This window comes from Sebastes umbrosus, chromosome 13 (assembly GCF_015220745.1).
Source record: "Sebastes umbrosus isolate fSebUmb1 chromosome 13, fSebUmb1.pri, whole genome shotgun sequence".
NCBI lineage: Eukaryota > Metazoa > Chordata > Actinopteri > Perciformes > Sebastidae > Sebastes > Sebastes umbrosus.
In genome coordinates this window covers 512266-529429 of record NC_051281.1, presented here as the reverse complement: position 1 = coordinate 529429, position 17164 = coordinate 512266, and the positions used below count along the sequence as shown (strand labels likewise).

Below are 17164 nucleotides of genomic sequence, written 5' to 3'. Positions count from 1 at the left end.
GACGTGGCCGCAAGAGGAAAATTGATGACAAATTGAAGAGACGGATAATACGAATGGTAACCAAAGAGCCCAGAACAACTTCCAAAGAGATTAGAGGTGAACTCCAAGGTCAAGGTACATCAGTGTCAGATCGCACCATCCGTCGCTGTTTGAGCCAAAGTGGACTTAATGGAAGACGACCGAGGAGGACACCACTGTTGAAAGCAAATCATAAAAAGCGAGACTGGAATATGCCAAAATGCATATTGACAAGCCACAAAGCTTCTGGGAGAATGTCCTTTGGACAGATGAGACAAAACTGGAGCTTTTTGGCAAGTCAAATCAGCTCTATGTTTACAGACGCAAAAATTAAGCATACAAAGAAAAGAACACTGTACCTAATGTGAAACATGGAGGAGGCTCGGTTATGTTCTGGGGCTGCTTTGCTGCATCTGGCACAGGGTGTCTTGAATCTGTGCAGGGTACAATGAAATCTCAAGACTATCAAGGCATTCTGGAGCGAAATGTGCTGCCCAGTGTCAGAAAGCTTGGTCTCCGTCGCAGGTCATGGGTCCTCCAACAGGATAATGACCCAAAACACATCTAAAAACACCCAAGAATGGCGAAGAACAAAACATTGGACTGTTCTGAAGTGGCCTTCTATGAGCCCTGATCTAAATCCTATTGAACATCTGTGGAAGGAGCTGAAACATGCAATCTGGAGAAGGCACCCTTCAAACCTGAGACAGCTAGAGCAGTTTGCTCATGAGGAGTGGGCCAACATACCTGTGGACAGGTGCAGAAGTCTCATTGAGAGTTACAGAAATCGCTTGTTTGCAGTGATTGCCTCAAAAGGTTGTGCAACTAAATATTAAGTTAAGAGTACCATCATTTTTGTCCAGGCCAGTTTCATTAGTTTGTTTTTTAAAATGATTCTGTTGAACCAAAATTGAAAAGCAATGTCTCATTTTCATTAGTTAATTTTCAATAAATTTTTATTTATTATTACTTTTCTCAGTTTCAAGTTATTTCAGTGACCTTTGTGGGTTTTTCTTTCTTTAACGGAAGAGTACCAACAATTTTGCCTACATCTGTATATACTGAGTTTCTCAGCTATTATAGGACACAAAAATGGACAACTTCCATAAACTGTGAAAACTTTCCGGTCTGGTTGATTGCAATTGTAACGCTTTCTTTTTTCATTCACTGAATTGAAACAATGATGGAAATATGTTAGGTTGTTTGTGCATTTAGTCCATGTAATACTGACATTTTTCCACCCATGTGTGTTTTTGAACATTCTGAAATGTGTTTTTTATACTGAATATTATCAGGTAAAATTGTTTGAAATGTGCAGTTTATACAACTTACATGTACGCTGGCTTGTGTTATGTGTCTTGTTGAAATAAGGGATCAATAAGAAAGTTTATTCAGGCCATTTTAATCCCTTGTAACTCCTTTTTGTGCTCTCTTAATCTGTGTTTTCCCCTCCCCTCACTTCTCTTCTTGCAGCTCTGCTCTGCTGCAGACATGAAGAGCAACAACAGCCTGAATTCTTTCTACTTTCAGTTCACTCTGTTTGTAGACTATGGGCCCCTCAGATATCTGCTCTTCAGTCTGTGTATGTTGATCTACATGACTATAATCTCTGCTAACGTTATCATTACCGTGATAGTCTACCTAGGGAAGTCTCTGCATCAGCCCATGTATATTTTCATCTGCTGTCTATCTTTTAACTCTGTGTACGGCACAGCCGGCTTCTTCCCCAGGTTTCTGATGGACATTCTGTCTGACACTCATTTGATCTCACGTCCATCTTGTTTCGTTCAGCTACATGTTATTTACAGCTATGCAGCATGTGAGCCGCTGATTCTCGGCATCATGGCCTACAATAGATTTGTTGCTATTTGCCAGCCCTTACACTATAGATGACATTTATGGTGGTGAGATATCTTGTAATTTTTGCCGTGCTCTACCCTGCATTTGCTGTTGGTGTTTGTGTTTATCTTACTGTTCGATTGCCTTTGTGTGGATATAAAGTGCACAGGCTTTTTTGTTCTGTGGTCCACCTGTCCTGTGTGGACACAACTGTGAACCGCATAGCAGGTAGTGTATTTACCACAACAACCACCTTCCTCCCCCTGTTCTTTGTCCTGTACACCTACTTGCAAATTCTGCTAGTTTGCAGGAGAAGCTCATCTGAATTCAGAGGGAAAGCATTACAAACCTGCCTGCCTCACATAGTGACATATGTAATCTTTTTCTTCTCTACATTCTGTGAGCTTTTGCTGAGTCGTTTTAAGGCTGATGAAGTTAGTCCAATTGTTATTGTTGTTTTATCTCTGGAGTTTGTGATCATTCCCCCCATCAGTAACCCTCTAGTTTACGGCCTGAATCTGCCTCAGATCAGAGGAGTGTTTTTTAGATATTTTAAGACACAGAAAATGGTTCCTGCTGCATAATTCAAGACCCAATATACATAGGAAGACGTTTTAATTCTCTGTTATTCACATATTGTGCCTCTAGAATCTAGTCGCTCCAATTTAATTGTAGTTAACGGTACATATATGTTGGTAAACATTTGTTTCAAACAAATTAGAATATGTGGAGGAAATAGATCCTTCCAGATGAAGTATATTAATATGTTTTTTATGCTTGATCCAACTCATCATACTAAAATACATCTCAAGCAGGGCTAGACTGGCCATCTGGCATACCGGGCATTTTCCTGGTGGGCCGACGTCCATTTGGCCTGACGCATGTATTTTTTTTTTTTTTTTGGCCCATAAAACAGGTAAATTGGCCCATTTATTTTCCTTAATTGACATTGGGCTGGCCCAATCACTCTGCCGGGCGGCCACAGTGAGGAGGAGAGGGAGAGAGATGAGGGAGGGAGTGTAAAGTTTGCGGTAAGCAGTTATGGGCTAGCTGTCTAGCTCAACATATGTCATGAGAGATGAGCAGTGCAATATATTTTATTGTATGAACTTTGCTTTTTACTCATTTTTTATTTTGTATATAAATGCTCCCAGTTGAGACAATATAAAACTGAACTGGACTGTGGTGAGCTGGTATAAGTGGTCATTGGTACATTTAAATACTGCAGACGGACATTTTTTGGTGGTTTCAGCCTCTTTTAGCTCATAGTTTTGGTTTTCCAGCAGCAACAGGCACCAAGACGAGGCCTCGGGGTTAAGTTATCACACAGACGCCACTTAAAGGCCCTTATTTTAGTTTAGATTATGGTGAATATTACACAGCAAATGAGCATTAAATCAAATTAATTGCCACATTGTTAATCTGGGGCCTCTGGGGGCAGTTGGTAATCCTCGCATCCTTGAAATCCCATAGAGGTCAGTACAGCAGTTCTTTTCTTCCATGAAGGATTTAGTTTGGATCAGAACCAGCTTTTATGTTCAAGTATGTGAACACATACAAATAATTTGACCCTGTTTTTTCTTCACTCTCAATGTACTTAATAAATAACACCGAAATAGACATACAGCTACAACACAGTTAACAAAGCTGAACAAGTAACTACTATGTGCAGATATAAATATATATAAAAGATATATATAAAAAGTATATATACAAGATAATAGTGCGATGGTTCAGAGTGAGAAGGGTGTTGTAATAAACATGAGATGATATATATGGTATATACTGTACCGTACAGTGTGCTTTGATTTATATTCCACAATGATGATATGTATATGTTAAAAAAGTGTGTATTTAATCTATGTGAATGTGCTCTTTTTAAAATAAATCATGCACACACTGTCATCAACCAGAAACTGTTGAACATGTAATTTATCTATGATGCGGAACGAAGAGAGCTGGTATCGACACTAAAGGAAGCAAAACATGATATCACAATAGAGACTAAACTTAGACTTCACTGTGTTTTCTTCTGGTCTGTAAAATGAAGCCTGAGTATTGAAATGTTCACTGTGCACAAGTGAAAACAAGTCTGTACGTGTTTATAGTTTTGGTAAATTACTCGTTCTTCTGATGACTGATGGAAATGTTTCAGAAAAGGTTGGGCTGTAGTCTCCTGACACACCACAAGGTAGCAGCAAACTAATGAAATAATGTCTAATAAGTCACTGCTGCTGCTGGTGTGAGTGTGTCTGCTGGGTCACATGTACAGTTACCTCTTTTTAATTTAGTTAAACCAAATCCATCAGAATATAGTTATTTATCTGACTGGAGGACCACCTTTATCTCTTCTTCTATGGTCCTTCCAGTGGTGGAGGAAGTACTCAGATCCTTTAAGTAAAAGTAACAATATTACAGTGTAAGGTATACCGAGGCAACACAACACTTTGAGGGGGGGAATTGGGGCGTTACAGTTGCTCTCGTATAAACATAAAGAAATGTAAGAAAATAGAAATATAGGAGTATGTAACATATAAATTATGCACAATATAAACACAATATATGTAAAGAAATATAAGTACTATAATTAAAAATAAGAAAATGAGAATATAAAAAAATATGAAATATGTACAAATATTTGCATTAAGACTTGCAATATATAGCATATAACCACAGTGCAAAGTGGGATCTATTAAATGTGTTAACATAAATGCCAGAATGGTATAAATATAAATAATATTTCTTGAATGTACAGTATAAATGCAGTATTAATGATAGTATTGCACAGTTGAATTATTGCACAAATTATTGTACAGTTAAGTCAGAATTGTTATGACCTCATTCAGAGTTTTAAATTATGTCTTAAATTATGTTTTTAATCTTATGCACACAAGTTGTTATTGTACGGAATCCCTGAGAGGCAAGTCAGAAAAAAATTCTGGTGATCCATTTTCTAAGTTCCTTCATTTTCTTTTTCATCTGTGAAACAGGTGGAAAAAGTTTTACTTTCTAAAAAAAAGTTTCAGTAGGTGAAACGTTTTTTATATTGACAGGATCATTTTTCTAAGTGTTTTTTGTTGTAATACTCGTTTACTGCACCATGTTCTATATAGGACTACAAGCATTTGTATTTTCTTCCAGGTGAGTCTTAATTTACATAACTTACTAACACATAATATATGTAGCTTGTTTTCATAGTGCATGGAGAAATTATGAATGCTTTTAGTCCTATTTAGATCACCAGGTAGTGGTGCACTTCAGCCTCTTGTGACTGAAATTATCATTTTCTAAGTCTGATCTAAATTGTTTTGTCTCCTGTGTTTATTACAAATTTATTAGGTTTATTAAGTATTTTTTCTCACTTGCCTCTCAGGGCTTCCGTATTATTGTGTGCAACAAGATCCAGACTTGAGAGGCTCTCCTGTTAGTTTACATCGTTCTTATTCGTACATGATGACCTCACAGAGCTTCACACAGCTCCAACCTGAGGAGGTTTAATCAGCAGCATAACTGAAAACACCTGTGAAGTTATGTGGGGCCTTTAATCCATAACAATGCATCATATTTAATAAGTTGATCATTGACTCCTAATGACTCATCATGTTGCTTTGTAACTGCTGGACGTGGTGACTATAGATCATATCAACTTAAACGATGATGTCAGTGTTGTGTTCACATCCTGTTCTTGTTGAAAAGAAGTAGACAAAGCCACAACCACAACCTCTTCCTTACCTTAACCCTCAAACAGACCTAAAAGAGGCCAAAATGTCCTCACTTTGAAAAAATGTCCTCACTCCCACGGTCTAAAACTCAAACTGGTCGTCTCAAAGATAGACGAATAAGAGCTTTGCACAGACTCACAGAGGGCACTAAGCTTTACACAGCATGGAAACAGAGCTTTCATGCATCTGTGCTCTACGTGGTACGTAATCTGCATAGCTATAGGCCTTACACAATGTCTATTACACCACCTCTCGCTTACACAAATACACAAGCATGCTCCCCCCCAAAATCGTAATCATGGCATGTTAACCAGGCGTCCAAGCCTTACAGCATCAGTGTATGTATTACACCACCCACCCACACACATACACAAACATTAACCTCCCCCCTCCTGTAGATCTCATGGGAATCCTGCCACACATTCTTGAGTGTGCACTTCATTGTAGCAGTGAATCAGAGCAGCTCATGGCCAAATAAGACGAAAAAACCCCTCCGCTTGGTCTGCATCTGAGTTGTTGCTGCACACAGATAATGGGAAAAAAGCACTGGGTTTAGACTCCATGTGAGCTGGATGCATCGACAAATATTATTATTTGTAAAAGACAACTTGTAGATATCAACTGTTAAACTTTTGCGATTAATGCATCAAATGTTATCACATTACTGCACTTGATTTAGGACTTAAAACACAGATGGGATTTAGCTCTAAGGACTTGGTTCTTAACTGTCCTTTACTGCACTTGATTTGGGACTTGCCTGTCTTAACCTGGGACTTGACTGTCTTGATTAAGGACTTGGCGTGGCACTTGTAGGATCTATCCGTAGTTTGCCGAAACGTAAAATGCCAACATTTTTTGCTAGCGACTGGGCGGTCTGACTTGACTTTTGACTTGTCTTTCTTGACTTGGGACTTCTTCATATTGGCTTCATTGCACTTGGCTTTAGACTGGAATCCAACTTGACAGTCACCGCATAGGACTTGTGGGACTCACATGTCATAACTTGGAACATGAACTGGACTTGACTTAGATTGGCCTTGGACGTCTTTGTATCACCTTCAGTGTATTGGGGTTGGGTATTGGACTTGACTTTTGACCTGACTTGTACTTAACTTGGTTCTTGCCAGTCTTTACTTTGAACTTGTGACTTGGTTCTTCACTGTCCTGAACTGCATTTGATTTGGGACTTGCCTGCCTTAACTTGGACTTGACTTGTATTCGCCCGTACTGCCTTGGGACTTGATCTGGCCCATCCTGATTTGGGATTTGAACTTCGTTCTTGTCTTTCTTGACTTGGGACTGGACTTAGGACTTATCCGTATTGACTTGGGACTTCTTTGTATTGGGTTCATTGTACTTGGCTTTAGACTTGAATCTGACTTGTGACTTGGGATACGCAAATCATGACTTTGTTTTTCCGACTGGGAACTTGTGGGACTCACCTGTCCTAACTAGGAACATGATTTGGACTTGACTTGGATTGGCATGCCGTGATTTAGGACTTGAACTGGGACTTGTGGCATTCGGCTTTCAGGGTTCATGACTGTCCTGAACTGCGCTTGACTTGTGACTTGACTATCTTGACTTAGGACTTGAGGTTGGAGTTGTGGGCATCACCTGTCTTAACTTGGGACTTGACTGGAACCTTTATCTGGACTTGACTTACACTTTAATTACTTTATATACTGCTAGGTAGTTTAACCCATAATAATATATCATATGCTATTTCATGAGTATATTTTGTATTAATAATTTGAATCTGTAAAGTAACTAAAGTTATTAAATAATTGTAGTTGAGTAGAAGTAGAAGGTAGCATAAAATGGAAATACTCAAGTAAAGTACTTGGTACTTCAATATTGTATTTAAGTCGAGTACTGAGTACATGTAGCCTACTCAGTTACTCTCCACTACTACATACAGATGAGGACCCAGAATGAACCCATGACAGCAGTCATAAGAAAACATGACACACAAAAAATAAAATCCCCTACAAAATAAAATGTCCTTGTTATTGCTCCTCTGTCTGATGCGGCGGAATGAACTTCCTGTTGTGCTTCAGGAATCCGCTGCGTCAAGTTGAACCAAAGGTACGAGACCGGAAACCGACATCACCTTCAGAATAAAAGCACGATATGTGTGCTGTCTGGATAAATATGTTTAAATGTAGATATTTTATTAAACGATTGATTGATGAGTCGTGTTTAAATGGTAAAGTCACATTCAGCGGTGGAAGAAGTACTCAGATCTTTACTTGACTTAACTCAACTGTAAAATAATGTGTTCAATAATTCAACTGTGCAATACTTAATTGATTAATACTGCAGTTATACCGTACATTCAAGAAATATTCTTATTCATTTCTAATTTATGCCATTTTTGCATTTATACTTAATAGAACCCACTACTCAGCATTTGTTTTTACTTATTTGCGCTCTGGTTATTTCTTATATATATTTTCTTGCGCATCTAAATCCAAATATTTGTACATATTTCTTATATTCTCATTTTAATTATTTTGAATTTCAGAACTTACTTATTTCTTTACATATATTGTGTTTATATTGTAGTATTATATTTTAAATGTTACATACTTCTTTATTTCTATCTTCATACATTTCTTTCTGTTACAAAAGCAACTGTAACGTCCAAATTCCAGTCAAAATTATACAATTTAGTAGTTTTTTTATTGATCTTGTACTGTGCACAATGGTAGAATGTGATGATGCACAATGGTAGAATATGACGATGCACAGGGAAGAATTTGATGATGCACAATGGTAGAATGTGATGATGCACAATGGTAGAATGTGATGATGCACAGGGTAAACGTCATGGTTGAAGGCTCCATTGTGTGCCCATAGCCTCCTGTAGTGGATATCAGGAGTATTTTAGAGCCAGATTCTCTTTCAAGAGGTAGAAAACCCATTTGGCACACTTTGTGTATCCCAGTGGTCCAGATGGAGAGTCCTCCTGGTCCTATCCGGACTAAAACCTTTTAGAATCTATGTGCTTTGTGTTATTTATATCTGCTTTGGCTCAGTTGTAGTCGAGGAGTTGCTGAATGGATTCAGAGGCGTCTCTGTGCACGGCATCATTTATATAATGCTGTTATCCACTGTCTCATCTAGAGAACAGTTTAGGCCACGATAACAATGCATTCCTTTGGTTCATCACAGTTTACTCAGACAGAGTAACAGTCACAATGTTACTGACACTGTAACGATGGAGTATTAGGGCCACATTGAGGAAAAAAATTCATCTGAGATTTAGAGAATAAAATCATAATATTATAAAGTAATAATTTTTTGTGTTATTTTCTTTTCTTCTCGTAAAGTTATGACTTTATTCTCGTAATATTCTGACTTTATTGTGTAAATCTCAGATGTGTTTTTCCCTCAATGTGGTCCCAATACTGCTTCGTACATCGTCTCTTTGGCCCTCACTGCATTAGACTGATATACTATATACTCAGACTCTAAACTGTGTTACCTTCATCACAATGATCACATGTTTTGCGGCTCCAGACAGATTTTTTTTGCCTAAAATGTCTCTTTTGATATTAAAGGTTGCTGACCTTGACCTCTGACCTCTGACCCCTGACCCCTGACCTCTGGACTAGGAGAACCACACCAGTAGATATTGATGCTTTAGTTGTGAAAGGAGGATCCGGATGTTCTGCAGGGTTTCACTTTGTAACTTTGTATCAGCTGCTGTTCTGAATCACTTCCACACCACGGCCTCTCCTCTGCTCGGCTCGTTCCCGTGTTTCTGCTGCTTTCATCGGATCAAACATTCTACCGGACCGCCCTCCAGAACCGGACCGGCCTCCAGAACCGGACCGGCCTCCAGAACCGGACCGGCCTCCAGAACCGGACCGGCCTCGGGCTGCTCTGCTGCTGAGAGCTGTTACATTACATCCGGTTAAAGAGAGACTCTGCGGGCGGAACCGAGCCGCTGAGCTGATCTGACTCCAGCGGGACCATCTCCTCGGTATCTCCTCCGGTAGTTCTCTCATGATGGCAGCAGGCCGCCCGGTCCCGGTCCCGGTCCCGGTCCCGGTCCTCTGCGTCCTGCTGTGTTGGTGTCTCCGCCTCGGAGGCTGCTTCAACCTGGACTCTGAGAACCCGTCCGTGTTCAGCGGACCGGAGAGGAGCTACTTCGGATTCTCAGTGGACTTCTTCAAACCTCAGAACAACCAGAAGTAAGAAGATCATTATGATCAGTTATTAGATGATCAATACTTCTATCCATCACAACTACAGGACTGGCTCTCAGTTCATCACTTTACTCACTGTATGCAAGCAGAAGTAGTACTACTACAACAAGTAGTACTACTACAGTGTAGAGATACTCTGTTACAAGTCAAAGTGCATTCGAAGTAGAATAAAGTAGCGAAAGTAAAAGTACTCATTATGCAGACTAGTATATTACAGTATATTGTTGTTTATATTGATTGATGCTTCCATCACGTTAATGCTGCAGCTGGTAAAGGTGGAGCTGCTTTTAATGGCTTTATATACTGCTGCTAGTTTAATCTATAATAATACATCATTTATTAGTTGATTATATTTAGTTTTATTAATCTGAATCTGTAAAGTAACTAAAGCTGTTAGAGAGATGTAGTGGAGTAGAAGTATAAAGTAGCACGAAATGGAAATACTCAAGTAAAGTGCAAATACCTCAAATGTGTACTTAAGTAGGCTACCTGAGTAAATGTACTCGGTTACATTCCACTACTGCCTTTTTGATGATGTTAAGCTGATATTAAAAAAATTCTTTAACTTCATAAAAACATTAACATTTCGAGTAAATTTGCATAAAAGTAAATTAGTGAAAACAGCAAAATTAGATCCCCCAAAAATGTAGTTTATCCTCCTCAGTGTGCCATGAAATTAATACTTAACTAGTATAATTAATCAATAATAGTTTTCAGCTTTGTGATGATGCATTTTGCAGCTTTTTATAGAGTTTATTTGGCTCATAAAGGAAGAATTCATCTTTCAGTTTATTACAATCATCTGGAGATACATAAATAATTAGACTATAATCTGTAAAGTAACTGAAGCTGTCAGATAAATGTACAATATTTGTCTCTGAAGAAGTATAACGTTACATAAAATGAAAATACTCAAGCAAAATACCTTGAATTTGTACTTCAGTACGGTATTTGAGTAAATTGTAGTTTTCCACCACTATAATTAAGGAGGTTTAACCCTTAAATGTAAGGTGTGTTTAAGCAGCTGGTGCTATAAACTTGCCAACTTAACAGGTTTTAATGGAGCCTCAGGTTATATTAAGTTGTGTGTTCTCAGATTTAGAGATGATTCAAGTTTTCTGAAACTGTTTTTGTCCCCAAGTGTTAATATTTTCATTTCATACGGCGTCTCAGTGGAACGTCTGTGGTATCATGTGATACTGGATGTCTCTAGTTTTCCTCTTCTTGTTTCCTGCTGTTTTAAAAAGATAACGGGCAACAAATGATCTCTTCCAAACTTCTTTTAGTATTTATTTTTTTGTGCTTATTTTGTCTTTAATATTAGACGCCCTTAAACAGATTTACTGTTTTATAGCAGTTTTATATAGTAAAATTGACTTTTTATGTTATATTTCCGTGTAATTCCATCCCACATGATTCTATATATTAAACATCCTCCGGTAACAAAAGAAACCCATCAGTCATACCATCGTATATATACATCTGCTCATTCCACCTTACACGTCTTCATGTGTTTCTAATAAATTGTGTGCTGATTGAATAGCAGAAGAAAGAAAAGAGAGTTTATTCTGATGAAGAGCTTTTTTTCACTTCCTGTTTTTATTTTATGAAACAACATGTTGAGTTGTACCCAGTAAAAAAACACAACATTTAAAAATAGATGTCAACTCAGGAATTAGTTTCTGTTTCTGTTGAAATCTTCTTGAAGAAGCTGCATCACTCCATCAAACTGACTCAGCGTCTATAAACAGCACAGAGTCGAACAGATGAGGCTTAAACAGTTTAGTGTTTCATCGTCATCACCTACATCCTGTCTTCATCGCCTATGTCCTATCGTTGTCGCCCACAACACCTATGTCCTGTCTTCATCACCTATGTCCTGTTGTCGTCGTCGTCTTCATCACCTACGTCCTGTCGTCGTCACCTACATCCTGTCTTCATCGCCTATGTCCTATCATTGTCGTCCATAACACCTATGTCCTGTCTTCATCGCCTATGTCCTATCATTGTCGTCCACAACACCTATGTCCTGTCTTCATCGCCTATGTCCTATCGTTGTCGTCCACAACACCTATGTCCTGTCTTCATCGCCTATGTCCTATCATTGTCGTCCACAACACCTATGTCCTGTCTTCATCGCCTATGTCCTATCGTTGTCGCCCATAACACCTACGTCCCGTCGTCTTCACCTACAGCATCTCCAACTTTGATAACCTTTTCAAGCAGCAACGTGACTCACGTTACGCAGTTATAAATATGTCCTCACATTATAATTAACATCATGATATGACACATTTATATCACATAACACTTCTACCGGTACTTTAGTCAACAGTATCATACGGCACACCTCTATTTCAGACCTCAGAATGTAAACCGTAGGTTTTATCAGACCCTTAATCCTTCCTCTTCCTCTTCCCCTTCCTCAGGTCGGATGTTCTGATTGGAGCTCCTCGGGCGAACACGACCTCCCCCAGCAGTGTGGAGGAGAGGGGGGCGGTGTACAGCTGTCCCTGGAGGAGCTCCTCCTGCCAGCAGCTGCAGTTTGACAGCACAGGTACCAAAACTACTCTCACTGATGTTTTATGTTTTCATGATGACCTTCGTCACTTTAAACTGTTTACAGTCACCTTAGAAACCCTGAGACTGAGAACCTGTTTCCCTCCGTTAACCCTCCACTCCCTCCCCAACAGTTCACTCTTCGTTGTATTTAAGTAACACATAAGTAATAAGTAATATAGTCGGTCATTTCCCTCTCTGATAAGCGGCCTCGGCAGCTCTCCCAGTGAGCAGTAACAGGGTGGGATTGACGGGATAATAAGGGCTCGGCTGCTGCTGTCTCGTGTCGGGACACATTGAGGAATGTGAGGTGAAGCAGGAGGTGTGTGGACTCGTTTGTGGAGGTGAACGTGATGCAAACTGCTCTCTCAAACAGAGGTGGTAATAACTGTTATTCATTGTTTGGAAGAACAACAGTGAAGGAGACGGGAGCTGCTCTGTCTTCGCTGTATTGTTATCGTTTCCTCTGTTAAATCCAGCAGCACATTACAGCCGCTTGGTCCGTTAACGCCTCATGTGTCTCTGGTAGAGAATGATCACCTGAATCTGCAGCTCCTCTCTCCTCTCAGCTTCACCGAGCTTCATAGTGACTTTCAGCTCGTGGTTTATCCGACGTTTTACTGTTCTGGTTCACTCTCACGGCTCTCGTAGCGTCTTTTTCAGAGAAGAAGCTGTAAAAAGACACCATACACTACCTGCTCAGGTACACTGTACACAACCTGCTCAGGTACACTGTACACAACCTGCTCAGGTACACCGTACACTACCTGCTCAGGTACACCATACACAACCTGCTCAGGTACACTGTACACAACCTGCTCAGGTACACCGTACACTACCTGCTCAGGTACACCGTACACTACCTGCTCAGGTACACTGTACACAACCTGCTCAGGTACAGCGTACACAACCTGCTCAGGTACACCGTACACTACCTGCTCAGGTACAGCGTACACAACCTGCTCAGGTACACCGTACACTACCTGCTCAGGTACAGCGTACACAACCTGCTCAGGTACACCATACACTACCTGCTCAGGTACACCATACACAACCTGCTCAGGTACACTGTACACAACCTGCTCAGGTACAGCGTACACAACCTGCTCAGGTACACTGTACACAACCTGCTCAGGTACAGCGTACACAACCTGCTCAGGTACACCGTACACAACCTGCTCAGGTACACCGTACACAACCTGCTCAGGTACACCATACACTACCTGCTCAGGTACACCATACACAACCTGCTCAGGTACACTGTACACAACCTGCTCAGGTACAGCGTACACAACCTGCTCAGGTACACCGTACGCCACCTGCTCAGGTACACCGTACACCACCTGCTCAGGTACACCGTCGCTCCCTGCTCAGGTACACCGTACACAACCTGTTCAGGTACACCGTACACCACCTGCTCAGGTACACCGTACATTACCTGCTCAGGTACACCGTACACTACCTGCTCAGGTACTCTGTTCACTACCTGCTCAGGTACACTGTTCACTATCTGCTCAGGTACTCTGTTCACTACCTGCTCAGGTACACCGTACACAACCTGCTCAGGTACACCGTACACTACCTGCTCAGGTACACCGTACACCACCTGCTCAGGTACACTGTACACAACCTGCTCAGGTACACCGTACACTACCTACTCAGGTACACCGTACACGACCTGCTCAGGTATACCGTACGCCACCTGCTCAGGTACACCGTACGCCACCTGCTCAGGTACAGCGTACGCTACCTGCTCAGGTACACCGTACACTACCTGCTCAGGTAAACCGTATACCACCTGCTCAGGTACACGTACACTACCTGCTCAGGTAAACCGTATACCACCTGCTCAGGTACACCGTACACCACCTGCTCAGGTACACCGTACGCTACCTGCAGACAGACACAAACGTAGTGGAGCATTAAGCAGCTAAAAGAGACAGATATTCCCCTCATGAGGTGGTGGAGACCAAAAACGGAGCTAAAAGAGAGAGAATACTGGACCCAAAACACACCTATATGATTAATGAAGAGACTAAATATAATCCCTTTACCTCTTGCGCCTTACTTTGCTCCCAGATTATGCGCCGCTTAACTATCAAAAGTGGAGTTGGACACGCCCTAAATGACCTTTAGACCATAAGATGAAATAGAGCCAAAGACTCCTAATGAATCATCATGTTTTCTATCAAGCTTTCCAGACTTTAACTTCAATTATTGCACAATTATTAATGAATATTTAAGTTCATGGAGACTTTGTCTCAGACTCGTGGAAAGTTTTGGTTTTATGTCAGAAAACAAACGTCCTGTTGGTCCAGACCACAACGTCTGATGTTTCCTGTCTCTATCTCTACTGACACGGACAAATAAAAACATACAGAAGGACGTCACTTATAGGGACACATCTACATACTGTACATGGTCGATAACAGAGAGCACAGGAAGCAGCAGCTGGGTAGTTGCTGGTTTATCAGCATCACATCGGGCGTGGTCAGTATTTCCTCATGATAAAGATTTAATAATCAGTATGCATGTCGGTGTTATTTCAAAACACGTCTGACCCTCTACTGAAACAACGCAGCCTCTCCAAACCGCCGCTGACTAACCTCGGTGACTTACAGCTTTCACAACCCGCCTCTTATGAGCTTTACTGCTCTACCAGTAGTCACTCTTTAACTGTTTCTCTGCTGGAGAGTCTGAAGTACAAAACGTCTCAGTAAGAACAGAAAATAGAGCAGAAACCAGTCAGAGAGTGATGATGCAACTTAAACGGTCTCCTTTAGTGAAACAGTTCATGTAGCAACAACTGACTGATGCCCTGCAGGCATCAACTAGATTCTTCATTATTTATCAGGAGCCTGGCAGCTACGCTTCTTCTTCTGCTTCTTCTTATTATTATTCTTATTATATTTAAAACTTTAAAAAGAATTCCTAACAAATCAGCCGTCCGAGCTACAACTTTACAACGTCCACCAGAATGTTCAGATGCTTCAACCTGGCAGGAACCATGAAGTCCGTCACTCTGTTTTTATTATTAAACCTCTCATCTCCTCACACATTGTTTTGCTCAATTGACACCAAAACTTTCTACAAAAAAAACATCCAAATAGATTTATGAATTATCAGAAATTAATCCCACGGTTCATCAAAACGTGTTATTGTAAACAGAACTGTACACAGCTAAATAAAGCTCCAATGTTCATGAAAATAAACGACTACATTTTGAGGTCATGGTACATGTAGGGGGGCAAAGTTCAGACTTTTATCTCTAGAACTGTATTTTTGAAAGTATTTTGAATTCTTTCCTCATGTGAACCGTTGTCACTTGGTTTGTCACTAATGGAGCAATAAATCTTTATTAAAATAATATACTGACATCTCTGTGATGTCTAGATGTTTTTACAGTGCAGTATTATTACTTTTACTGTAACAGAGTATTTTTACAATGTGGTGTTAGTACTTTTACTGTAACAGAGTGTTTTTACAGTGTGGTATTAGTACTTTTACTGTAACATTGCATTTTTACAGTGTGGTATTAGTACTTTTACTGTAACATTGCATTTTTACAGTGTGGTATTAGTACTTTTACTGTAACATTGCGTTTTTACAGTGTGGTATTAGTATTTTTACTGTAACAGAGTATTTTTACAATGTGGTATTAGTACTTTTACTGTAACAGAGTGTTTTTACAGTGTGGTATTAGTACTTTTACTGTAACAGAGTGTTTTTACAGTGTGGTATTAGTACTTTTACTGTAACATTGCGTTTTTACAGTGTGGTATTAGTACTTTAACTGTAACAGAGTATTTTTACAGTGTAGTATTAGTACTTTGACTGTAACAGAGTGTTTTTACAGTGTGGTATTAGTACTTTTACTGTAACAGAGTATTTTTACAGTGTAGTATTGGTACTTTTACTGTAACAGAGTATTTTTACAGTGTAGTATTAGTACTTTTACTGCAGTAAAGTATCTGAATACTTCCTCCACCAGTGTTGAAAACATTAAAGACTAAAATATATTTGGTGCACAAAAGAAAGAAGGAGGAGCTCTAAGACAGTGTTGTGTAAATAGCTGTGTGTGTGTGTTCGTGCGTGTGTGTGTGTGTGTGCGTGTGTGTGTGTGTGTGTGTGGTTGGTATTCTGTGGGAGACCTCAGCCATGAAAGTAGGAAGCAACAAACACAGTGATGCCCTGCCCCCCCCTCCACACACACCATGGCCTCAATACGACACAGCTCTTTTCAGACAGAGAACATGGAACCTTTCTGGCTCCGTCTGTCTAGTGACGGTGTTCTGGTGGTCACTGGAAACAGATTTAGGTTTGATGTTATAACTGAATTCTGCTGCTTGTGTTCTAATATATGGAGAACACTAAACAGCTAACTCTAACCTCTTGCTGTGAAGCGACAGTGCTAACCACTGCACCAGCGTGCAGCCCTCATTCACAGACGGTGTGATGAAATGCTGAATGACTTTAAAACAGCTCACTTATTTGTGATGATGATGAGGTCTTTGTTTCCCGGCACAGAAGGGGAATAAATAACAGCAAAAACGAAATAGGGTTTAATTGGGAGGCATTGCATCACAGCGCCATCTACTGGAACGTCTGTTCAGTTTCTGTGGTTAGACATCACGAGAGGAGACGGAAATTCATCCCGTCTCCTTTTTTCAGTAGTAATGTAGCTAAAAAACTAAAACTGAATTGAATTTACCTTCATTTTTATTTGATTTTTATTCGTTTTTTTAACTTGACAATATCATTTCAGTTTAGTTTTTCTTCATTTTTATTTAGTTTCAGTTTTAAACAATA

At 40.0% G+C, this 17164-nt stretch overlaps 2 protein-coding genes across 2 annotated transcripts in view; both read left to right on the top strand.

The window, feature by feature from the left end:
* The first annotated feature begins 1466 nt into the window (after positions 1 to 1466).
* Positions 1467 to 2441, top strand: LOC119500375 (olfactory receptor 10A3-like). Its single transcript, XM_037790084.1, is given in 2 exon segments — positions 1467 to 1908; positions 1911 to 2441. Coding segments are annotated over 2 exon segments (930 nt in total). The 5' UTR covers positions 1467 to 1509.
* A 7000-nt stretch (positions 2442 to 9441) lies between these two features.
* The window catches only part of itgav (integrin, alpha V), a 38893-nt gene continuing 31170 nt past the window's right edge, over positions 9442 to 17164 (top strand). The window contains exons 1-2 of the mRNA XM_037789364.1: positions 9442 to 9781; positions 12226 to 12353. Of these exons, the coding sequence (XP_037645292.1) occupies positions 9594 to 9781; positions 12226 to 12353 (316 nt within the window). The 5' untranslated portion in view covers positions 9442 to 9593. The remainder of the gene's footprint in view (positions 9782 to 12225; positions 12354 to 17164) is intronic.